This window comes from Melanostigma gelatinosum (genome assembly GCF_949748355.1).
Source record: "Melanostigma gelatinosum genome assembly, chromosome: 9".
Classification (NCBI taxonomy): Eukaryota; Metazoa; Chordata; class Actinopteri; order Perciformes; family Zoarcidae; genus Melanostigma; species Melanostigma gelatinosum.
The window spans coordinates 24,672,780-24,698,023 of NC_136642.1; the positions used below are offsets into that span (position 1 = coordinate 24,672,780).

Here is a 25,244-nt window from a genome sequence, read left to right on the forward strand (position 1 = left end):
ATGTCAACCGCAGGTTCAGGCAGTGGCTGCTCAAAGACGTGAAATTCCTCCAACTAAATACTTCCTTGTAGGAAAGAGACGAGAACGTTTCAGCTGTCTGCAATTACTCCAGACGAGAGGCAATTAATTGATTAAAAGAACTCAAACAATACAGGAACAATTTAAATGTTATTAGAAAAGCACCGTGGTCTGTTTGGCCTGAGACATACCTCCCTTTCACTGATCACACACACACGCTGCCCCACACACACACACACACACACACACGCTGCCCCACCACACACAGTAATGTGATCCGAAGTGCCTGAACCTGAGGGGAAACGCAGATGAATTCAAACTATTCTGTGTGAGCAGGCAGGATTAAAGTTTGGGATCCATTTCTGAATAGTCATCACACCACGTAAGATGTTTAAAACATTAACGTGACCCGAGACGTCAGTTAGCGGTTACACTACCCTCCCCTTATACCACACACCGAGACAAAGAGGACTGTGACTTCCTGAAGATCAAGCCCCTCGTTGAGACTCAAACTGAAAATCACCACAAAATATAAGCCGCAGCGACGGGGTGGGGAGAGGGAGTATAATAATGGCGGCCAGGGGAAAAAAAAACAACAACTGTAATTGTTAACACAATGATATCTTAAACCAGGAAACTCTACATCAACATTAAATATCATTATACGCAGAATGTTAGGTTTTTTTTACATGAAAATGTATTTTTGTTGCCACTGTATATGACGCATTAGTTTATCTAAAATACTTTCTTTTAAAAGTGCATCTTAATGGTAAATCACATTCATACCACATGTACTTACTGGCAATGTGATGCAGAATACTTCACTTTTAAAACTGAGGAAAATATTACAGTATTTATTCCATTTCATTTTGACATCCGACATTAAGTCAATGTACGCTGGCCTGCACTTGGTAATGGAATCTTTGATGATGAAGCACATCTTTTGCTTTTTTAATCAGCTGATTTACCTTGAAGGTAACAGAGGCTTTGGTGCAGTAGAAGCCGATAGAGACGATGGGGTCTTTGGGTGTGTGTTGCTGTGGGTTGGTTGGGATGCCTCCTGCCTCTCTCTGCTCGTAGAGGCCTTCCTCATATCCCTCCTCTTCGCCTACGATGTCTGGGACGAAGGACCACGCCCAGGACATCCAACCCTGGTCTCCGTCTTCAAGACCCCCAGACTGCATGTAGAGGTCTTGGCTGGAGTACTGGCTAGCGCCCTGGGTCTCCATATCCACATCCATCCCTGAAGGGGAAAGAAGGCATATTTAGTTAAAGTGCAAAGATATGCAGGTGATTTTACTGTAATCTACTTTAAATAGTGTCAGGGTTAGTATCTGCAGGTCTACTTTTACTCCTATAAGGAGCCTGTTCAAGATTCTTCAGCTGAATATTCAGACACTTCCAAACCTACAAATAACTGGTTCACACAAAGTAGACTTAATATAAATGCATAATCATCCAATTACTCCAACAGATAGGTCAACTGAAAGAGGCAGGTTGTGAGAACAAACTGGCCAAACAGAGAGAAAACTGTTTATAATGGAAGTGTTTGTGCCCAATGCAGCATGCTAAATTAATTTGTCCATGCCCTCGGGTTGGTTTAATACAAGCAAGATGTTTCAGCTGTCAACTGAGCAAACAAAAACAGCAGAGACCAAAGGCAGTTTCACAGCAGTGCTGCCAATGCTCCAGCATGCAGGTGTGTGCATGAACGACAGAGAGGAAGCCCCGTTCCAATGGAGGCCAGAGGGCACCGTCTGTCAGCCCGCATCCTGACAGAGGAGAGCCTTGACTGGGCCCGCTGGATCACCGTGGTCAGGGCCGTCTGAGCTAGACCCAGCAGCACAGGATGCATCCACAGAGACTGCATGCAGCAGAGGGGGGGTGGGTCACATGTTTGTTTAGCGGCCAACAGACTGAAATCAAGGCCACGAGGTAGGCAGAGTAGCTACGAGCCGTCGGCGAAATCCGGGCTTGGCGAGTACAGGTGAAGGCCAGGAAGGGTCGACTGTGACTGTGTGGCGACACATAGACGGAAAGCACCTGGGGGTTGACTGGAGCACCGGCTACTGTGAAGCACAGCCCTCACACCAGGGGGAGAGGGTAAGGTAGATGGTGGTGGGAGACTGAGTCTGAGTGGGGACTGCCTGGACAGATGAATGGTCTAAATATGGGATAAAGTCTGGACGAAAGGGATACTAGAATAACTAAAGGGTTGAAGATGAATAGAAGACTCAACAGGCAGGCCCTCGTGTCAGCAACAGAGAACTTCGGCTGGACTGACATGTTGGCAGAATTTTGGCCTCTCTCAGCAAACTATTTGAGAGGTTCACAGGTTCCCCAAGCCACCATGCACCGACTCCAACCTCCGAACTCGTCTCATCGCGTCTGTTTCCACGCACGTCGGAAGAGAGAGGAAGCTGATGTCAATACGCAAGAATGTGTAATCCCGTTCCTCGCGGCCTCACGTCCTCGCTGAGAAAACAATAATTGTCCGTGAGGTCACAGCTCAGGAATCCCAGAGGCTAAGGCGGTGAAAATTATGACATATTTTAATTAAATCTTTCACTTTGCGAATTGGCAGTTGGAAATCCAATGTTATGGCTTTTTATCTCCCTTCCTTCTCCCCCCCTGCTGGATTTTATCTCTCATTTCTCTTTTCCCCCCCTTTTTGTTTTCCCTCCGTGGAAGCCTTTGAGGTGTCAGTTCAACAAGTTAAGCTCTTTCGCTTCACGTCACAGCCTGACGAGGCCTACGTTCGAATAGCGAGGCAATCAAAATAAAAGCACAATTACCAATCAAGTGATCAAAAAAGAGCGGCTTAAGGAGACTTTGAAGTATTAATCCGAAGGAGGGGAGTGAAAGAATTCCCAGAGAGCGATGTGGGTTGGCCAAAACGTATGCACCGTGACGCGATCACAGCCAGACTGGAATCTTTCTCGTGGACATGTCCACAAGCAGAGCTCAGAAGCGCTGTGTAATGGGATGTGTCAGGGTCATGGTTGGTTTCCATGAGCCCAAGGCCTCCGGGCAGCGGTGTATGTCTGAGCTAGCGAGTGGCGGCTAGGAGTGGCGGCTAGGAGTGGGCGTGTAAGTGAGTGAGCAGCTGAGTGACATTGAGACGGTGGGAGGGGAGGAGTGAGAGCAGGCAGTGCCCGCACAGGCCAGTAGATGTCCCTCCATGTTTATAGAGGGAGAGGTGGACCGCTTACCTGACCACTGAGTAAAGGCGGCTCTGCTCGCCGCCTTTCCAGTCGCAGCTTATCCGATATATTAGATCCGTCTGTTCACCACTTCCTCACAGGTAATATGGTGCACGCTCACTGCGGCCCACCGGCCGACCTACTTTAATGTAAAAGAATGGAACACATATCGAACATGTGTGTTGCGTACGGTTTCAATTTAACACCACCAGCGTGACATTAACATCAAAATGTTTTAAAACCCGTTCAAGCGGTCGTGGCAGCACAATATAAAAACGCTCTGCGAGATGAAAAAGCTGTTTCATCCATGCGCTTCCATTGACTTCTACACTCAACGTCTTCACACCGATATTAAAAAGTGGGAAGATGATTAAAAAGGGGCCTCGTCACGTCACTGGGGTTGCATAAAGGGAGCCGCATGAGGTTCATAATGGGCAGATAGTGTGCGGCCTCTGGCTGATACATTTGTGATGCTCCATTACATTCGATGGGCCTCCAAGGACTCTGAGGCTCTCCCACAGAGCTACAAACTTACTTTCATACGCCATTGGACAAACACACAAACACTCATACGCATATATGTTATACAGAGAGACACACATTTCCACAATTCTTCACATACTTGTTGAAAATGTACAGCTTTCGGTGCCGTGACCAGCTGGTTCGAGCATGTTAGTCATCTGTGTTTCCAACCGCTAACATTTTTTACAGTGTTTCACAGACTTCATTGAATTTCAGACGGCGGGAGAGGCTAGCCGTCTGATCTTGACTAAAAAGGGTTGCTTTGGCTAGTGACACACAAGTGTCCCGCACCGTTCACCTATTAGGGCTATTCATTAATGAGACATTGGCGCTTACCTAAAAGAGAAGGAATCAAACAAACAACTTGCAGCCACGGTGAATCATGGGCACATAAACATATTACAAGGCTTTTTCCACTTTGTTAATTGGCAAAAAGAAAAAAACACCTTCACATGGGGGAAAATTTATATTAAGAGTATGCAAGAGTAAGAAGAAGAAAAACACAAACAGACAAACACACACACACACACACACACACACACACACACACACACACAGGGCGCTGGAGTCAGATTATACAGCAAAGTCTGACCACAAACAGCCTATGGGAAATCAAATGAATGTGATAAAGTACTATGCATGAAACCGGCATCATGTTCCAGCAATCATGTGACAATCATTGTTTCCTACAAACTGCAACACACTAAAAATAAATATGCATGTAAGCCAAGTCGGTAACTGTAAGCGTCAACATACATGAAAGTAGTAGAACTCAGAACCTATCAATGGGGAAGTTTGTCTGTCGTGGTTAAGAGAAATACGTTATATCTTCTTTATTACAAATAATAAATCATCTGATATTCCTTAAATCTGAAATGAATACACTGAAACCATATGTTCCCGCAGCAACACCTCCCAACAAACACACACCCACCTACTACAGTGCGCACACACACACACACACACACACACACACACGACTGTGCCCCCCCCCCCCCCCCTTCAGCTTCTTCACTCTGTCGATTACTTCCAGCATAACAAGATCTGGGGGCGCTCAGGTTCCAAGAGCTGGTCCCCTCTTGTATATTTTTGTGATGGGATACTAATTCATTCTCAGAGGCTCCGCATAGCAGTAGCATGACACCGACTCTTACATCTGGCATTGGACACTGAACTGGAAGCTGCGCCAACTAGCAGTAAAAGTTCCAGGCCAACAGGCAGAGAGCGAGTCGGAGGGAGTGAGCGAATGGGCTGTGTTGTGCTGGGCTGCCTGCCTCCCCTCTGCCCACCGCTTCCCCTGCACCATAATTCGCTCCTGGTGCTACAGAGGCTGATCCAGCCCAGCAGGACCTGGGACCTGATACTGTTCTATTTGGCAGAGATGAGGATGAACAGTCTGAGAACAGTCAGGGGAGGGGGAGACATGAGCTGGGTGTTTCTGGACTGAGATAAGTACAGTCTATGTGTGAGTTTGTGTGAGTCTGTATGTGGTGCGCCAGAAACCGGCTGCATGTGTGTGTTTTGCTCAGCTGCTGGATGTGGGGGGTGTGATTTCTAACGGTGCTCCCATCAGAGAACCAGAGGTGGGCCTGTGTTTGATTCGTCCCCGTGTCGTCCCGTCATCCTCCTCTTGCCTGCCTCCATCCACATGGAGGGGATCAGGCCTGACGACAACGGTCTGTGTTGAGTTACACGCTCCAGCTTTTGTTTGTGGAAAAAGCAGGAGGAGCGCAACAGCACGGTCAAAGTGATGTTAAATGTCCCGTTTAGGAACAGCAGCAGCGCATTGGTCAGACATAGCCCTCTGAAGAGAACGAGGCAACGTGCAGATGAAAACGCTGTCAGAGGAAATGCTTCAAAGCTTTGTGCACGGTCGAATGGCTCATTAACCACTTCAGAGCTTTCAACCACATTTTGTCTGCAAAATATGACTGCTACGGGAACTACACTGACACACTCACTACGTCCCTTTGAGACCTCAATATATCATTGAGAAATGTATTTTGAAAGAGCCCAAAAAATGTGACTATTTTGCTTTGCTGTGTAGGTCGTTTGCTTGGTTCATAACTTTACAGCACAGCAGAAAGGAGGGCCCTCAGGCATACAACTACCATCTTGTAGGTGAAATGAAGAGCAGAAATGGATTGACCTAACGTAATGTACTTCATCATCATCAAGTGGCAAATAAAAAAAAAAACTTGGCTGAGAACTTTTGAAAACATTCCAGATTATTTCAGATAACAATAAATAAATAAACTCACCAGGTAAAATTGCTCCAGCCTCCCTGACATGAACACTGCCCTCTTCCCCCTCGCCCTCTTTGTGTCCTCCGAGCTCCCCGTAGTAGAGGGCAATAATCAGCTCTAAAATGCGGATAAACATGGGCAGCTGCTGATCAGTAATGGACAACTTCAGGCTCTCCACCATGGTCTGGATCTGAGGAAACATGGAGAAGATGAAATTGTAAGTGATGTTACTGTTTAAATTATACGTTTAGATGATTATAAACACATGCTTAATGTGAACAGGAATGCTTAATAAAAAAGGGTAGAGCTGCCCCAGGCCCTGTAAGAGCTGGTGTGGATCCCCCTCTGGCTCACTGAGAGTTGCATGTGGAGGATGAAATTTCTGCTCCTGGTAAACAAAGTGATAACCGACAGCTACAAACCACAAAGTATGGCCTGAATGCAAGTAAAAGTACTGTATAGAGCAGGGATTCCCAAAGTGGGGTGCGCGCACCCCTGGGGGTGCGCGAGCTGCCTCTAGGGGGTGCGCGAGAGGAAAAGTGTAATGGCGGTCTGATGGTGTAATAATATTAAATATTTTAAAAAATGTAATTTTAATTAAAAAACTGTCAGGTGGGACATCTGAAGCTATCAGTCGTAAAAGAGGAGAGGGAGGGTGAAAAAAGAGGAAACGAGAGAGAGCATCAGACTGGGGAAAATCGCCGAAGACGTGTGCTTGCCAGCTGCCAGAGAGATGGTGGAATGTATGATTGGAGAGAAAGAAGCAAAAAAGTTGGACATGATCCCGGTGTCCAACAACACTGTGTCGCGCAGCATCGATGCTTTGTCCGAAGACATCCTGGCTACATTAGTCGCTCATTAATTGTAAATTAAATGTGATAATCTGCCTCTGAGCCTGTGCGTGTGTCCTCGCATCAGTATTGCTCTTTAAAAGTGACGCCTTGTGTCACTGAAAGTTATTGAAACTTTGTTGTAGTGTTTCAGGGTGTTTTCACACCTTCAGTTCGTTTGCTTTGTTGCAGTTGCTCCTTTGTTCGGTTTGTGTTCACACTGCAACATTTAACAGCGGACTAAATCTTGTAAACAAATGCCACGCGCGAGCAAACTGTTCTCTCATTGGTCCGATTCTTATGCGGCTATGAAGGCTTAAAAGGCTCTGGTGCTTCTTTTTCTTTTTTTTTTTTATTAAGGGGGGGGTGCGCGAACCCGGTCGGGATGTAGAAGGGGGTGCGCGGCCTAAAAAGTTTGGGAACCGCTGGTATAGAGTAACAAGAGGGAAGTACATACAGCCCATAATATTAAAACAATGTCAGGATGAAAGAGGTCAGGTCCAAACGGAAACATGATACATGAAATGTGTGTTTTACTGGAAAACCTTTGGGGTTTGTATTATACATTTTGTACTATCCAGTCTTTATACATTTTAATAACAGAAGACACTGGAATACAGTCAAAAGTGGACTTACCAGTGCTATTGCTTAACATGCTGTAAAACAACGACTCTAGATGTGTGCTTCTGTTGACAGGACACCATGAAAACCACAAAGCTGGTTACTGGACTGACTACATGTACAGAATGAGTCAAATTGCTTTAAAATTTGGTGAACGGATAAATGGGAGTGAATTAAATGTACCATGATGTAGCATTATAGTGGCAAGATGAACAAACATGAACAAAAGACAGCCGCAGTAAATGTTCAGGCGAGATCATAAATGTCCGGATTTTAACCTCCGGTTTAAGAGGTGAAGATGCATCCGCCGAAGATTACTTTTTCCATCAGAAATAGTTTACATAGATTGAAATTAAGCTAATTACAGATATTCTAAACATCAGCGGTGCTTCATGACATGAGATCGTTATCGAGACTGGGTGTTCTCAATTACATCAACATGGTTGACTAGTTCTTGAACATTGATTAACTTGGCCAAGATAGGAAAAGCATTTTCTTCCCAACGGCTGCTTTGTTTCAAACCAAACAGACTGAAACAAAGTGACATTTTCAGATAAGCAGACCAAAATTTAAAAAGTCACTTTAGTCAAACCCAAATACTAATGGTACTACAGTGACATATCAGTATTTGTAGCATTAGCTTGCAGTTTAGTGCAGGAAGTAGAATCTTGCAAAAACAAACAGCTGTCTTCCATACGTATCCAGAACAATGGACTGAACTTAGTCACTATCCTGCTATTGACTTGAGAGCAGCTAACCTAACAAAAGTAGGCCAATTGTTCCTCTTAACAACTGTGAGCTTAACCTTTCCATCACTAGAATGTGTGACATGTTTGGAGGATCAGATCGACCCACACAAAACCATTTTGTTCTGGATCTTGGGCTCTGGGAAGATAATGACTGGTGTTACTGCCGCTCACTTTGATGACGGATGGGATCTTGGAATTGATGTTGTCGTAGGTGAAATGCAGACGCGTTCTGAAGGAGCACTTGTACAGCAGCGGGTCCTGGTAAAACTCGATCTTGCCGCTGGCATTCCGCTTGTCTAAGCACACGGTACAGTCTGCAAAGTTGATCACTTTCCTTAGGACCAGCTCTGGAGCTTCACAGAGGGAAAAACACAAAGACAAAATGACCGCATATAATTCTGCATTGAAAACAGGTTGACTCTAATCAAACATGTCACCGTACATGCATTAGACAAGTACGGGCACAGGGGTATCATCAAACACAAACTAATACAAACAGAGAGCATGCTGCGACAGTAAATCCTCAGTGTCTGTGATCTAGGGAAGCAGTGGAGCAGACCTCACAGAGCTGTTGTGTTATGCAACTGTTGTACAACCAAGCGGTTTGTGCTGTTGTGTGCATGTGTCATCAGATACTCAATTGTCAGACTCACTCACGCCTGGCAGCCTGATAACAGCACTCATCATTCCCAGAAATATTTCATTCTCTGCACAGTGCCAGGAACTACTGTTGTAACCACTACTTGCCTTACATGTTGGAATAGGGCCCCCCTTAACAAGAAATTCCACAGTGATAACAGTGACAGAAAATGACCACTCCGTGATTTCTCTGTTGATGTAGGCTTTTGCGACTCCCTGTGAAGAAGCAGCTCTTTCTGGTAGTTCAAGTTTGAAATAATTGTAATTCTCCGACAGTAACTTGAGAAACCACGGACTCTGAGCCACGCCACGGCTTCCAAACGCAATACACCCTTTACAGAGAAGGGAAATAGGCCTACAGTACAGCCGCAGTGAAGAAACACAGCCTTTGAAGATTTGAAGAGTTGATCGTCGTTGTGGAACATTAACATCAAGTTTCAGGAAAAGCCTAAGATGCCAGGCTTGTGTGACATAAAGCGCCCTGTTAGCTCTGCACAGTTAAAGAACAACTGGATTTCAAAGGAAAGCTTAGGCACTTCATACAGAACACAACAATGTAACAAATCAACGAGTTCAGTGGAGTCTGTGGCTCTCCATGTTAAATCTGCAGCTAACACTACTCTACTGGAGGCAGTCAGGAGGGAATGGCTGGATCCACAAGTCATTGTCCAGTTATGAGAAATAATATGCAACTGATAGGGATTGTTATTGGCATAGGGAGAAGAAGTAATTAGTATCTCTACCTCGAAGAATTAAAAACATAACACATTAACCATGGAGCCATCAAAAGCAAGGCCCCGCAAGGATTATACTTCTGACTGTTCTATTTCCATATGGCATGCTGAGGTTTAACATCCCCCACCTCGCTCATCTATTATGGTTTTAAATGTGAGCTCTTTTCTGTTTCAGAGCCCACTCTGCACTGGACCTGCACATGTTCCAATCAGACCGGGGAGACCGACTACTCTGGCAGCAGACTCTGGGCATTTACGCACAGACCCATGAATGTTTAAACTGGTCTGATCCGTCAGTTTGACCTTAGTCTGAACTAACAACATGAAACACTTACTGTAGTATATCGGTTCTTGTCTCAGTGGATTTACTAGTTAATCCCACTATCGGGGAATGTAAGCAGCTGTTGCTCACCAGTGATATCCGTGAAGGCCCTCTCCCACATATCATCCACGCTGTAGCACTCCGCAGAGGTGATGTTGACCGACAGCACGATGTCGTCCTCCACGTACTTGAGGATCAGGTTGTTCACCACGATGTTGACGTTGTTCACCACGCGCCGGATCAGACTCTGCACATAACCTGAAGAACACATAAGCAAACACATGAGGAACATCTTGAACTATACAAAAAGATGCACAAAAAGCATACCAAATTACAAATAGCTCAGACACATAGTAGCTATATTGGCATATGTCCACTAAAATAGCGAGACAACTTGAAAAAGTAAAGTCCAGACCCACATTCCCTAAGAGTCTGGGCTCAATACCACTGACCCCTGCCATCCTCATTGGCTCGTAAATAAGATGAGGGCCTGACGTGTTATTTTTCTGTTCCTTGGACATGTAAAGTGAAAAGAAGCTAAATATCCATAAGAAAACATTTTCACTCCTCGCCGTGCCTGAGCAGCGCTACACTCCTGGGTGGATTTATGAATCTCTGAAGAGCTCTCCACTCAGATGCAAAAGTCCTGTTTAACCCAAAACTATGCACACAGTGCCTTAAACGTATCCCTCCCAAGCCCCTTAAAACCACGAGGAGCTGGCGCGTTCAATTCAACGTACACGAGATTCATTGGATTAGCATACACATGCCTTCACATGTACAAAACACAGAACTTTAGACATATTTATACAGGACAAGAGTTATTGAGGGCACAGTGGAACTATGGTCCTGGGTCTTGACGAGAAGAAGAAAAAAAACAACAAAGTGTGTGAAAACACACTTTATAGTGTGATGGCTGCAGTTTATGTCATCACTTAGATTCAAACTTTGAATGCATTACAGGATATGAATAGAATGAGACAGGCACTTTGAAACTTTGTGGTGATGGAGAGCGAAGGCTTGAGAAATCTATTTTGTAAAAATGGAAAGAAACAGGAATATAGAAATAGATTGTTGTTTGGTGGGGGGGGGGAAATGTGTGGTGAAGAGGCGGAGGGATGCAGCAGGGAGAAAGATTGGGTTTCAGCAGGGCTGGGGGAGCCATCCTGCAGTGTTACCGGTACCTCCTAATGGCCACAGTGACGCCCAGAAACAGAAGCTTCGCAGGAAAAACATACATGCTCAGGTCATTACTCAACCAAGTAAGAAAGAACTTAAAATATTACAGACGGGGGAGTTTCAACCATAAAATAGGAAAATATACAGCTGTAAATCCTCCTAACCACTGGACCAATGGCATTATTCATTCCTCTCATGTGCTGTTAAACACAGTCGCTACAAGTTAAAACATATAAACCTTTAGTGTTTTCCCCTTATTTTCCAAACCAAATGTTTGTCTTCCTGTATCTACACGCCTGGCCCAGAAAAACAGAACCCATAATTGGGCAGAACTAAATGGTGCTGTTGATGAAAATATTTATATGAATTGGTGAACTGTTCTGCCACTTGTACACAGGCCCGTCCACGCAGTAGCATAATCCAATTGACAAAAATGGTCATGAGTTTGCTGCCTTGACCAAACAGAGTAGCAGGAAGAGAGGATGACATCATATAAACTCGACTCGTAAACGCAATGTGTGTTTGTGACATTTGTGCGTGGCCCTGCATGCATGCGTGTGCTTGTCGGAGCCCGGGTGTGTGTGCCTGGCTGCTTTTCTTGCGTGCATGAATGTGGCCGTGTGTGTGTGCCTTGCGGTTCTGGGGTCAGTCGGTAAGCTGCCGTCGCACCTGCAGCCCGGGCAGTAAAACAGTCACTTTACCTCCTGCTATTTCCCTCTCTGGATCTAATTTACCCGTGTCAGAGTGTCTCTCTCTCTCTTTGCACTCTCTTACACTTGCTTTACCTCCTCTTGCCTCGCACCGGAGTCCGGGGCCCCCCAATCCGTCTCTCTGCGAGCCATCGCGCCGCTCTGAACTTCTGTAAACAATTGACACAGCCAGCACCTGTGCTGCGGCCCACAGGGAAGGAGCCCACTTAAAACTGTTCAACCATAAAATGACTGGAAAAACCAGCTCCTTTATGTGATCTCAGAACAGGCAAAGTACTCTCTTCTGTGCAATACAGGAAAGAAACACTATATTGTCCGTGCTCACCATTTCTCCTGTATATGGAAAGTATTAGCAGCTATCAGCCATTCCAGTTCTTAGCCATGGAGAGGAAGACTGACAAGTCCATCAGACAACAAATGTACTGTAAGCTGGTCCTGCTGTGTTACCCTGGAGTGTAATTAGTACGTTAGCAATGTAGCAAAGAGAACACATATAGTAGCTACTGTGGGACATAACACCTTTAATGTGTTGAGGATACTTCACACAATTATTTTGATCTTTAATTTATAAAATACAAAATGCCAGGAACTTAAACATGGTGGTACAAGGATCTCACTTCCACCATGGCAAGGAAACACAGCAAGCCTATTACAAGGCTACTACCAGGACTTGGTTATGTTAGCCATTCGATTAGCTCCAGGGCCTCTTATAGTAAAACTGTAGAATCACAGAACCCAGTCATGCATGGTACAGCAGGTCTCCAGAACAGGAGAAAGCTCCAGCCTTTACCAGTATGGGATATTCCCTGTCCATAAGTAGCATTTCCCAGTAATACCACAACAGCTGCTGTATTGATGTATTTTGAGCAAAGGCCTCGGTACCAGGACAGCAGTAGCACTGGACCATGGATTTCTCTCAGGAGTGTGTTTGCATTTCAGCCCATGCAAATCTCAATCTCCTCCAATCACACGCATACTTACACAACACAACAGTGCATGCATGCACAACTCCTGGACACACACAGAGCAACAGAAACACAGTAAATCTAGGTGTATGCACTCTCACAACAGTACATGTATGCATATAACCTAAACATGCCGTAAAAAAGGGAGCAAACGTTGGAGTGAATGCACCTACATGCACACTGAACGTAGCCCAAGTAACAATGTGCATTTTGTGCTTTTGGGGCAGGGTGGGGAAACAACACTTCAACACATGCACACAGCAGTTGTTATCAGCAGCCCGCAAAATGATTTATGACGTCACAATGACTGCGTTATACACAGCCTATGGTTAGGACTGAAATTTGGACTTCATATTTTGTCACGAAGCTCCATTTATTAATTCAATAAGGACAAATAGAATAACTGGTCTAGTACTTCCAATGGAAAGGTTGATATAAAAACATTGGTGGATAGCTGTACACCAGTCAAATATATATGTTTACACATCAACATTATGCTTGCAGATGCAGAGTGTCCAATTTCAATCAAATATCCAAAATAACACGTTATCCCATGTGACAAGAAATAATGTATCCAGAGAGACTGTCAGATTGCAGAGACACGTCACACTAAAGGTCCTAATGCACTTGCAAAAGCCTGTCTCTTTAGGAGAGTTGGGCTTTGAAATCTTGAGCAGAACTTTGATCCACCCAACTCACAGGTAGCACGCTGAACCCGGACTTAAAGCGAGACCTGCCACTTTTGAATCTCTTTGAACTCATATCAAACGAAACCCACAGTGTGAATAGGGCCAGAGCAGGATTCCCCTGGAACGGAGCAGTGCGGTTCTCACAAACAGTGGCCGCTGGTCCCCCACAAGCAGCAGTAAACATAATCACTCACAGAATCGCCCAAGGTGGAAGCACTTGGTCTTTGGTCTTTGTGTGGCTACCAATCCCATGGCATATGAATTAACATCACTATTTTCCACCACAGGGAGAACAGGGAGGATAAATTCATTCAGCATGTGAGAGCTTAGGGCCAAATGACTGGATAATTGCTGGTGGCTGCTTTTTAGTGTCGGACGCGTTTTGTTTTGGTTGTTTTGAAGAGGAGGAGAGCAAACGCAGCGCCGAGGTTTGTCGACGTGGATGTTGCCGAGGAGGTAGAAGATCGCCCGTTTGACTGCGATGGGCTCGCTGCTGCTCACGCGGGTCTTCCTCAATGCGCACACATCTACACACGGTGCCACTCCCCTACCTACCTGCGCACACGCGCACACACACGCACACGCGCACACACACGCACACGCACACGCACACGCACACCATTAAAAAGTAAAGCAATCAAAATATCATATACCGCTCAAATACTCAATCAAAAATAAATACATGTAAAAAAAAAAAAGAATATTTTAGCATTGTCATATATTATACGATATCTATATTATAATAGTAACAACTGCATTGTGAGTAAAGAGGAGTGTCCGTGAGGATCTCTTGACAGCCTCTGCTAAGTCCCAGCTGATGTGTTTATGTGTAGGACTTAGACCATGAGATGTTTTTATCGGTGGTACCAAAAGAGCCGCGGTGGCACACAGCGGGGCTAGCGGCATGCATTTCAGTATATTTAAGGATTTACTGTATGGGAACTTTACAAGGCCATGAAGATTAGAGCCATCATATTCAGTAGCAATGGAAATGCTACAAGGCAGCAACCTTTTTAATTAGGACGGCTGGGATTACAGCGTTCATCTGCTTCCTCGCTGTTATTGAGGTGCTGCAACCTTTGACCTCAGAGTTGTCTCTACAGCCTGTAATGGGTTGAAACACGGTCCACCGCTGGAGCAGTGCAGGGTGTGTGCTCAATTTAACACAGATACACAAAAAAACACACACACACACCCACACACACCTTGGGGGATCTGTTGAAGGCAGGCCCAAAGGGAGCTGCTGGGGTGTGAGGCACCCTGCTTTAACAGCTGGGGAGAGATATTATCTCATAACATTGGGCCTGGAAATGAATCCTCCCCAGATACAAGCAGCCAGGAGTGTAGGTTCATACATTCATGCATACTAGGGCTCTGGGAGTGAGCCTCATGGTTGGGAGTTACACTGTGACCTAGCTCTTAAAAGCTCAAGTCCCCCATCTCTCTCCTTTCTTCAGCATTTTTCCCCTCTCTTAAAGCCATATCTTCTCTTTACATTTTAGTCTCCCCTTTGCCACCTTCTTTCTCACCTTTGCTGTCAGACGGACGGATAGATCCTTGTACACTTTTGCAGACATTTAATTAAGATTAAAATTGTCTGAGCCAGCATAAAAATCTAATATGACGACATCTTTCTTTCAAAAACACTTTTGGGCCATTATCCAGCCCCAATCAAACAACGCTGCTCTTTGTGAGGTGCAGTAAAGTGGTGGAGTCAGGCAGGCAAGGAATCCATGTCCCTGTAGGAGGCATGTGGTCAAGTGGCCTTGTTGATAAGAGCCATCATTGTGATTAATCACAGACACATCCCCCGCCCTCTCTGGCTGATTTACACTGGTTAAAGACGCAGCTCATCCCAAAAACAATATTACTAACTGTAACCAGTAATACCTGCATCTGAATCTGAGACAGACCTCTGCAGGCATTGGGCAACAACAAGTCAGTGGATTTTATTCCAAGTGTTTGGTCTCTTTAGCATTCTTAGAGGCCAAAAGAAAAAAAAGGTTTCTCTGTAGTGTAATAGGTCCTAATCTCAGTCCTCACTCTGTGGCCCCATCCTCCCCCACGCCTGCCCTGGTGGTCAGGGAGGCGGAGTAGCCCGGGGGCCATCACTCACCTGGGGGCAGGTCCGGGTCGCTCGGGGCAGCCTGCTGGAGGCGGCGGGGCTTGGCCACGGCCTTGGAGCTGTCTGAGACACTGCGACTGGTGGAGCTAGAGCCGCTCTCGTGGTCATCCTGAGGACAAAACACACACGAACGCCCGTGAGGATAGGAAGTGCAGTCAACACAGGTAAGGATAGTTATTTTCAGTTTTGACCACATTATACGAATACATTCTCCTATAGTGGACAGTACGGGAGTAGTATGCGAGTGCCAGCAAGCTAATCCTTGCATGAACATAAGGCTTTGATTATTGTTATTTCCATGCATCCACCTTATTATCGTGTCTGTGTTAATCAGGTTACAATCACAACCACACAGAATTACTCCACTATCTGTCAAATCATTGCTGACATGTAGCTTAGTCTAGTGTCATTTTCTGCATGTGCACCACAGACGTCACTCATACAAACTGGGGTGACATTTTGTTGGGCAATGGCACAAGAGTTTTTTGCAGGTTCAAATTTAAGATACAAAGAACAATTTATGTGTTGATGGCTATTTCAATTCGCTCCAGCCAAAACACTAGTCGAATCCCAAATGTTCTTTCCACACATCTCCCTCCACACATGAGCAATATCGACTACCAAACAAAAGTCATGTAACCAGTCTTATCTAACTGCCTTTATCTTGTTAATGAGGGTAACCCAATGACTGGTGTGCAAACTGTGCATATAAGATGAGAATCCTTTCTCCTGTGTGCTCAGGGAAAAGAAGAGTGATCAGTGATGACACACCACCGTTTTTGAGCCTTCCTCCCATCCCCATTTAACAACCATCACCATGGGCTCTACAAATAAACTCTGGTGTGTGGATGAGGGTGAAGGTCTCTCCTCCACAACAGCACATGTCATCTGCACTCACCGACCAGCGGCCTGTTAAGCCCAGGAATGCAAGAACGAGATCTCTGTCTGTGTGTGTGTGTGTGTGTGTGTGTGTGTGCGCATTGGGGGGGGGGGGGGGGGGGGGTGATGAAGAAATAGACATCCCCTTCAGTGATGAGCCTGAAGATAAACAAAATCAGCCCAGATTCGGGGATGTGGAGGTTATTTATTGGTGTAGCTTGTAGAGTGCTCCAGACCCTGTGACTAAGACATGAGGGGCAATTAAAACAGGGACACAAGGACAAACGAGGACTGGCAGCGCAGGACTTTTACTAGATCTACTGCAGGGGTAGACACAATTAAGCTGAGCAAATCCACCAAATGCACACAAACAATATAGCAATATGTTGAATCACTCTCATAAAGCTTCAAGCAGAAAAACAAGGCTCTCGTATCTGATGTCATCAAGTAACAAACCCTGGAGAAGCTCCATCAACAATAAAGAGACTGACGTTGTGGACTTGTAAAATCTCTACGAGCAGATTGTCACCTTCTCCAGAGGGTCTTGGTCATGGTGTTTCCAAGTTTTAGCCGAGGCGGGCTGTCTTGTTTCCAAGTTCTAGGAGGAACTCACATGTTCACAGCTTTTCAATCAGCTCATTATCCGACATTAAATGTGTCAAATCTGGTTGTGTGTGCAGACGACAAATGTTTGTCAAACTTAGAATCCAGCCAGCACTCCTGAAAAAAACCCCATAAATGATGAATTTGGAGAACAGGGGAGAGCGACCTATCACATCAAAATCAGGGCACAAAAGAACTACTATGACTATCAGCTAGAGTTCCACTCTACAACTGCTGTGTATAACTGAACAAATACCTCATATTCAATGTAAACATAGACATAAGCCTGCAACAGAGGAAGGTAGGAAGAAAAGAAAGAACAGAAACCAAACACATTAGAACTCAAAAAAGATTGGAGAAATCAGAAAAAAAGGTGGAGAGTTGAGTGAGTTAGCCCCAGTATGGCATTGATTAGGAGTTACTGCATCACCGTAACCTCTTCACAGTCAGCCCGGGCACTGAGTTAGTCAGACAATCCGGACAAAGACAGGGGCAATCACATGTGTTTGGCATTTAAACGATGGGATCAGAGTGTCTCAGGAGTCACCTCTTATCCTGGCGAATGTAAACACGGAAGGTGTCAAAACCAAATATATTTAACTACTCGGTGCACATGCACTTCATCCACACAGACTCAAACGAGCAGACGAAAACCCGCACCGTATATACACTCGCCCAAACACAATTAACACACATTCCCTGGTTCTGACACTGTTTAATGAGCCCTTTCTCTCCGTGTGGTTGAGTAATGAAGATTAGGTTTTAAACATACTTTGCATAATTTGAGTTGTGGACACACTTGAGAGAGAGAGAAGAGAGTATCCCCCAGCGCGGTAACGTAAACACGCAATTGCCAAAAGAGACGAGAGAGGCTCTGGCAGAAATATTTACACTTGCCTTCAGTAAGGGCCTTTGCGGTAGAGCCGCACTATGCAGGCAGTTCTCTCCCCATCAGTGAGCGGTGGGAATTGGTAAACACATGGAGAAGAACAATAAATACTTCATCAAGGTTCCAGAGAATAGAGATTGAGAGAAAAGTAAGATGTACATTTTGTTGCTCAATATTCACACTTCATTTGGTAACTTGTCCGCACTTCTAACGCTGCATTTGCAATATTTAGAGATATAACAATTTAAAAAAAACATATTTTAGACCAGGTAGGTTTAGAATGAGGCATGCTCACATGTTTAGGTGTCTAGTTTACGTCACAATTTAGTCACGCATCACAATTAGAAACGGTCTCCCTCCCCTGCAGAATCTCGTGTCTTTACCTAAAGGAATGCCGGGCCCTGCAGGCCAAGAGTACATCGGGTTCGACGGCTCAAACTGCCACTAAAGAACAAGACTGCCAAATTTGGAAGTAGCGCAATTAAGCGCTCAATGTCACCGTGGGCAGTGAGCAATTCTCCAGAGGGGAAAAATGCCTTTTCAGAGGGAAGCCCTGGGACAAATGAAGCCCGCCTCAGCTGCTGCCGGGTAAACCGATCCCTCCAATGCCACGGCAGGGCACAGGACGAGGAGGGAGGGGTGGAGGGATAGAGAAGGAGGGAGAGACAGAAGGACCAGGAAAGGAAGGAGGGGGGTTGCTCCCCTGCAGGCACGTCAACTCAGCTGTTGACCAAAGACGATGGTAGCAAAAAAAAAAAAAGGAAAAGAGGGACAAGAGGCAAAGAGATAAGTGGGGGAAAAAAATGGAGCGAGAGAAAGTGGAGACAATGAGACCAGAACAAAAGCAGAGGGGAAAAATGGGGTCCTGGCAGTGTGAGTGACAGGCAAGGGGGACCCCCTACTCAGAGGGTAAGTGGGCACCCATGGAGGGTTAGGGCACAGGGAGGCCAGGCCTGACCTCTGTCCCCCTTGCAGACGTCTGGCCCAGTCAGGGACCGGGAGGCGGTGCGTTGAGCCCGTCTGGAGGGTCGACCCTCATCGGAGCTGCTCAACACATTAGCCCAAGCTATTAAAAACAGCACCTCTGCAGATACTGTCACAGTCGTCCTAGTACAAACAAACAAGCTCCAACTCTCAGACACCAGAAACCAGTCCAGTCTCAACTGCCACAGGCCACGTCGTGTCTGTGTAAATTGGGATTTTGAGTCAGTAAAACTATGAAGAAAAAAAAAAAAATACAAATATGTTTGACGAAGTGGACCATTTCAGGTCACAGCAGGCAGAAGTTTGAACAGTATGATGACACCTAATAGGACGTAATAAGTCATAGCTTTCCAGGCTTCTGTTTAAACCGTTTCAAATATACGTTTAACATACAATTTGAAATCATTTTAGCCGACTGGAAATAATGTATACATTACTCAGTGTAAAGTGTGGGGGGAAAACAGAATAATGGTTTAACTGCTATTTGAGGCTTTCACTTTGACATCTGTTGGCCCAAACAGAACAAAATTGCTACAGTTTTGTTTTTATTCCCAACATACATTTCTTGAAAAATAAAATGACATTTTCCTGTTTTTTCCTCCACAAATTACAAAGCAATTTTTCAATTTCAGTTGCACACAGGGAAAATAAAGTGTTGGCAGAGATTATCAGTCGACTACCCCGCACGCCTGCGACCGCATGATCTTTGAAAGCCAAACATTTTTAAAACTGGTCAATTTCACACAGTTTTAGCAGATTAATGGCTGCACGCCGAAGACCATTGCTGAATGAACACACTCTTTGTTATTGTTGTTTTTTCCTCTGCAGGTTGCTGAGCAAACTCATGCTGACATCAAAGCAGCGGGCCTGGAGATTGGAGGCCAGGCAGTGGAGGGCGAACGCCTATGGAGTGAGAAAATAAATGAAGGAAACCCAATAGCTCCTTATCTCAGACAGACCCCCCCCCCCCCCCCCCCGCCTCCAAATCACTCATATACACACAAACACAGACACACTCACTGGGTCTGACAAGTAGAGGCCCTGTCCCCCATGTCAGGGCCCACGGAGCACCATCCCTCGGGAGGATCTAGCAATCAGACCTCCCTCCTAACAAAAACACTCACAGACAACACATTTTGCCATATAATAAAAGAAAAGCTCTCTAATATTGCCAGGGAATGGCACAAACCCCACATTATCAGCCCTTTTCATCTTCTTAATCTACAAACTATGTGGATGTGATGGTCTTTGTCCCTCTGCTTATTCTAGACCTCCTCCACTCATCCATAACCAGCTAGTCTGAAGCTTGTTTAAACACCGATGACCCTGGTTCTCATACCAATGGCTTCCAGCTGGCACCGAGGGGGAACGGAGATGTGAAAAGTGGCCCACCGTTTTCTCACATACAGTCACGGTTTGGGACGGTTCCAGCGATGTCAAAAACGGTACGCGGCCATTGATGACGACCCCCGCTGGAATGTAAGCTGGAGAGAACGAAGCTCATCGCGGGTCGACTCTAATTACCTTTCCTTTAACGTCCCTTGGCTTTCGAACACATCCATCAGCCCGACTACAAATTAGCTGCTAATGGGTTTTTAATGAAACTGTAAGAAATGCAGAAATCCATGACACCATGATTAAAGATTCTCCTCAAAAGGAGGTAGACCAGAGAGGGCCGCTGCCAGCCAGAGCTGCAGGACTGCATTTCTCTCACACTCTCACTACACGAGCAAAAGTTCTTAATACTACCATTGTTGCTCTGCAATTCGCATACAAATACTAGCACATACAACTACACTACGACTGTACACTAAAGACAAATACTTACATGCAACAGCACACAGTCCCACACACTAAACATAGAGACCCACACTTACAAGAACGCAGCAGGGCCGTGCAGCTGGAATCCATGGCATTGGAGGGATTAGAGCCCAGATGAATATCACATCGTGTGACATTCTGAATAATTATCTCAATGAAAACAGGTCATTACAAAAATGTGGTCCCTCTCGCTCTCTCTCTTTCCCCTCTCTTTGAGTAATTAAATCCACTACTGAGAAAGAGAATCCCCACATTCCCTGCCTTCTGTGTTCTGCAGTAATGAAATATTACCGTCCTGAAATGTACAAGATGTGCGTCAGTATTCCAACTGACTGAAGTGGTGTATTCTTCAGCTTTGTTTCTCTGAGCAGATGAGAAGATCAGTGTGAATCAGTGTCACAGAGGAAGTGAAACTTTTCTGAAAAAGCTCAGCTTACAAAGAAAAGGCTGCTTTCATGATTTCAGAATGTGAAGTGTTTCTATGAACAATCCAGCAGTGATGCTTCAACGATCACTGAACGATTAATAGTTTACAACTTTTAGAAAATGGCAAAGATGGCACAGTTATGAAAGCAGCGAAAATAAATGTTCTACTCCCCGATGTTAAAATAAAGATCTTGTGATTCGCATTAAAAAAAAAAAAAAAAGTATTTTTCAATTCATTTTTCTCTTGTGAAACCACAACTATTCAGGACATACTGCATGTTAACCGTCAGCTAAACTAAATACCCTCCACTTCACATGAACGTATGCATCCCACTCTGGTTTACTTGAAACTCTCGTTATTTTCTTTATAGTCAAATTAATTATCATACTTATGTAACTACCACAACCGCAACAGAAAATAAACAGACTCCTGGGATTTCTTCAGAATCATTTCAAAAGGATACGTACGAGCTTTGTAATACCAGAAGTGCAACGCAGCACATTTCATCCCTGCAAACTGTTACAATGAAAGCATGAGGTTACTTTACCAAGCAAAGATAGAACATGTTCATCAAAGAAGGGGCAGCAGGGACGTGGAAAGGAGTCCAACGCCAAAAGGAGAATGCACAATTACAAAACTATTTGGCTCTGAAGCGGGAGGAATCACGACAGTACTGGTGATGTCATGCTGGAGGTCTCTGCCAACATAGCCTCCACTGTACCCAAGTCAAACTGGCTATGTTTAATATCTGAACAACAACGAAGACAAATAGACCCTCCGGCAGCCGCAACGAGGGACTTCTGACTCCTTAGTAGAGGTCGACCGATAGATTTGTAAAGAAGGATAAAATAACGATCGTTCGGAGCAGGAAAAAGCTGATTAATTGGCCAATAACTAGTCCAATCGTATTACAGTTTTACAAACTGAATAATCGTTGGACTGAACATCTAAGTCAAAGAAATAATAACGAAATAAATACACCAAATTTAAAGTAATTAATGAATACATCTGGAATTGAGCAACAACCTAACCATGAAAACAAAATCTAGGTGAGCCTTTGTACTTTTTAGAAAGAGAGAAGTGAAAGTTAGTTTATTAAAAATAGTGTATGCAAAAGTAGCCAACAGAAGTAAAATAAGTTATAAGTCAGTTGTTCTTCGCACCATATTTTATCATTTGTGAAAGAACACCCTGAATTACGCTTTGATGGATTACAGTTAGAATTTGTTCCTTTTATTCCCTGTTCTGAGGCTTGTGACTGGCCAGTTACATTGTTAAATTCCACTCTGACAAACCATTAATGTTGGTGCATATCTCCGGGGTAAGGAGGCTCCCAAAGTGTGCCATTTCATTTCATGAATGGATAGCTACGTGGCTGGATTATTTGGAAGAGAGAACACCCAATTGGTAAGGAAGTTAAACGGTTGAATGAGTTCTATTCCTCCCTGTCTGCCAGTCTTGTAATTTGGACAAAGACCTGAGCTGATCTTTGGACAAAGACCTGAACTTTTTGTGAAAACGGGTGATGTATGACATGACAACTGCTTGTCTGCCTGCTGCAAAATCAGCTCTTCACTTGGACCAAAATGGTTTAGCCAACATTTCCTGCGCTATGGCCAGAAAGAATAATGCTGTGAAGGTTTTTGAGGTTTTTATGGAGTGGAGAGCTGCTTTCTAATGTAAAACTCTGTCATGCATTAGAAACTGTTTGGAAATAGGCAGAGACTTTAAAAAAAATACTTGGCAGGTGTTTGGAGGAACCATCTGTCAATCACACTCTTGCCGAAGCCAGTCGGGAGACGAGCCGTCAGCTCTTTGCTCTTCTCTCAATGAGGAAAGACTCTCCAGATGTAACAGACACTATTGCAGCATCTAACCTCTTCAGGCGCTGCCATCAGAATGAAGAGTATCCTCTCTGTGTCGTCTCACACACCTAAGCCACACCCATAGCTGCCAGTAGCTCCACACGGCACACTCATTGGTCCGTGCTCAGACGCATTACTTGAAGCCTGATGAAATGGATTTTCGTGCGATATGTGATCTCGCAATTCTCGCGTAACCTTGTGACACCGCAAGAATCCAGCTGCTGTGCAAGCTAAGTATTTAACAGTTGTTTAGATTATTAGAACGGGAGTTAATCACATGCACACATATTTTTTCAGCCAAAGCAGACCTCACTGCATGGAGCCTCCATGTACGTCCATGCGTGACTTGTGGCGACTGCACAGCCATCGGACACTGTCGAGGCTCACTTCCGCCTCGAGTGATAGTTTGTAAAAATCTTCTATCTGCCTACTAAGAGACAGAAGAAGATCTGCACACTGGACAAAGTAAAAGCACCTGAACAGTGAAGACTCACAAAGCCAGCTTTGAGCTTAGTGCTCTTTGACAAGACCCGTCCTACATCAACCCAGTAACCGGTAACGATCAGTGTCCTCGACTAAATGTGACCGTTTAAGTGAATTTGAGCTCTACTGTGGACCTACATTCTGTCGTATTGGTTTAAACATGTAATCTAAGTTATATCAGCAGAAACCAACCTTGTGTTTACGGGACAGTAGCTGTTGCTGCGCCAGTTAAAGTGTGCACGATTCATAATTAATCAAGTGAATCTCAAAGCCAGTATATTCACGCATGAAAGCGTTCTTTGTTACTCGATAGCTGTTTTGCTTGTTATTTCTCAGTAAGCAGGTCAGCAGTAAGACATTTCAAAGCAGAGGGAGCGCTGAGGTCACAGTTCTTTCATCCCCGCTAACAATGTTTTGTTTTCCAAAATTGCCGTTCAAACTAAAATATTTGAAGTCCAAGTTAGTCTAATCCCAGGACTTGATTAAGGGCCAAGAGCGAGGCCTTCAGACAGACAGGCTGGTGACTAGTTGTGATGTAGGTTCCGTGGTGGAATTTGGAACCCGGCTGAACGGTCTAGATCACTGCTGTCTCCGTTTTCCTTTCATTGGAGCCCATTGAAATTCTGCCCAGTGACCTCTTGATGTTAACATGCCATGTTCCCTGATGACCTGCACTGCAGTTCTAGTATTGTTGCACCTGACACGCAGAACTTTTGTCTCACTGCTGAAAAGTAGCACAAAAATAAGTGACAGAAACAACGGTTAGAGAACAAAAAGCCAAGACAGAAAAGAGGGAGTGTGTGTGTGGTGGGAGGAGGGGGGGACAATGACACACGGAGAGAATGGGGAAGAGGGAGAAATTGTTCCTCATTTAGATCTGAGAGGCTCTGGTCCTTCAGATGTCTCCATCAGCTAACCACAAGCCCAGGCTGAGCATGTGAGGCATGCTGCTTATGCTGGCACAGCTACCCCCTAATGCTAATAACTGCAACGTGTTAGCTACAATAAAACACTCCAGGCAGACCCCTGACACACAATCTCTCACACACACTCGCACTAAAAAAAAACACACATCTTAGTTGAGTCCACTCATGGGACAATTCCCATACACTTTTATCTAACCTGTTAATTTTTAATCCAAACACCAACTAGTCCCCAGTTATATATAATTCAGTTAATCTATTCAAGCAAAAATATAGTTCATTTCCCTCATGAAATTAATTAACAATCTTTACAGACGGCAAAGTAAATGAGCGTCACAGAGAGATATTTCTATCTTATCTTGGCGAGTTGCTGAAAAGCTAGCAGTCAGGACCTGATGTTACCATACACTGCCATTCATCTGTCGAAAAAGTGAACCAACCCCGTTGCGAGCTTCGCCCGTTTCTTCATACACAATATTAAGTACATTATACAAGACATAAGCACCCCTTGAACGATGTAAGCGCCATCCTCCAGGAACGGCGCTAGCAGCGGCTGAGGCTACTCTGACAACTTAATTGCACATGTGAGGTGCAGCTGGAAGGCATGCACTGCGGAGGCCTAAGTGTTCTTGGAGAGTATCAATGTTCTGAAACCAGCGAGATAGAATAAATCAAACGGAGAGAAATGGGAGAGGACTTTCCGTCAGTGCTGAGAAATACCAAAGCCATATTGCAGGAGGTTTTGAGCACGCAAGCGGAATGCAGCAGGCCTTGTGTTTGCATAGCTTTTCATACACCGGGTTCCAGAGCAACTGAGG

General features: G+C 44.8%; 1 protein-coding gene across 1 annotated transcript in view; it reads right to left on the bottom strand.

The window, feature by feature from the left end:
* vps13b (vacuolar protein sorting 13 homolog B) overlaps positions 1-25,244 on the bottom strand; it is a 324,029-nt gene that overhangs the window by 287,889 nt on the left and 10,896 nt on the right. The window contains exons 4-8 of the mRNA XM_079275924.1: positions 15,544-15,661; positions 9,975-10,142; positions 8,361-8,542; positions 6,005-6,179; positions 987-1,261 (exon numbers count right to left, since the gene is read on the bottom strand). Of these exons, the coding sequence (XP_079132050.1) occupies positions 987-1,261; positions 6,005-6,179; positions 8,361-8,542; positions 9,975-10,142; positions 15,544-15,661 (918 nt within the window). The remainder of the gene's footprint in view (positions 1-986; positions 1,262-6,004; positions 6,180-8,360; positions 8,543-9,974; positions 10,143-15,543; positions 15,662-25,244) is intronic.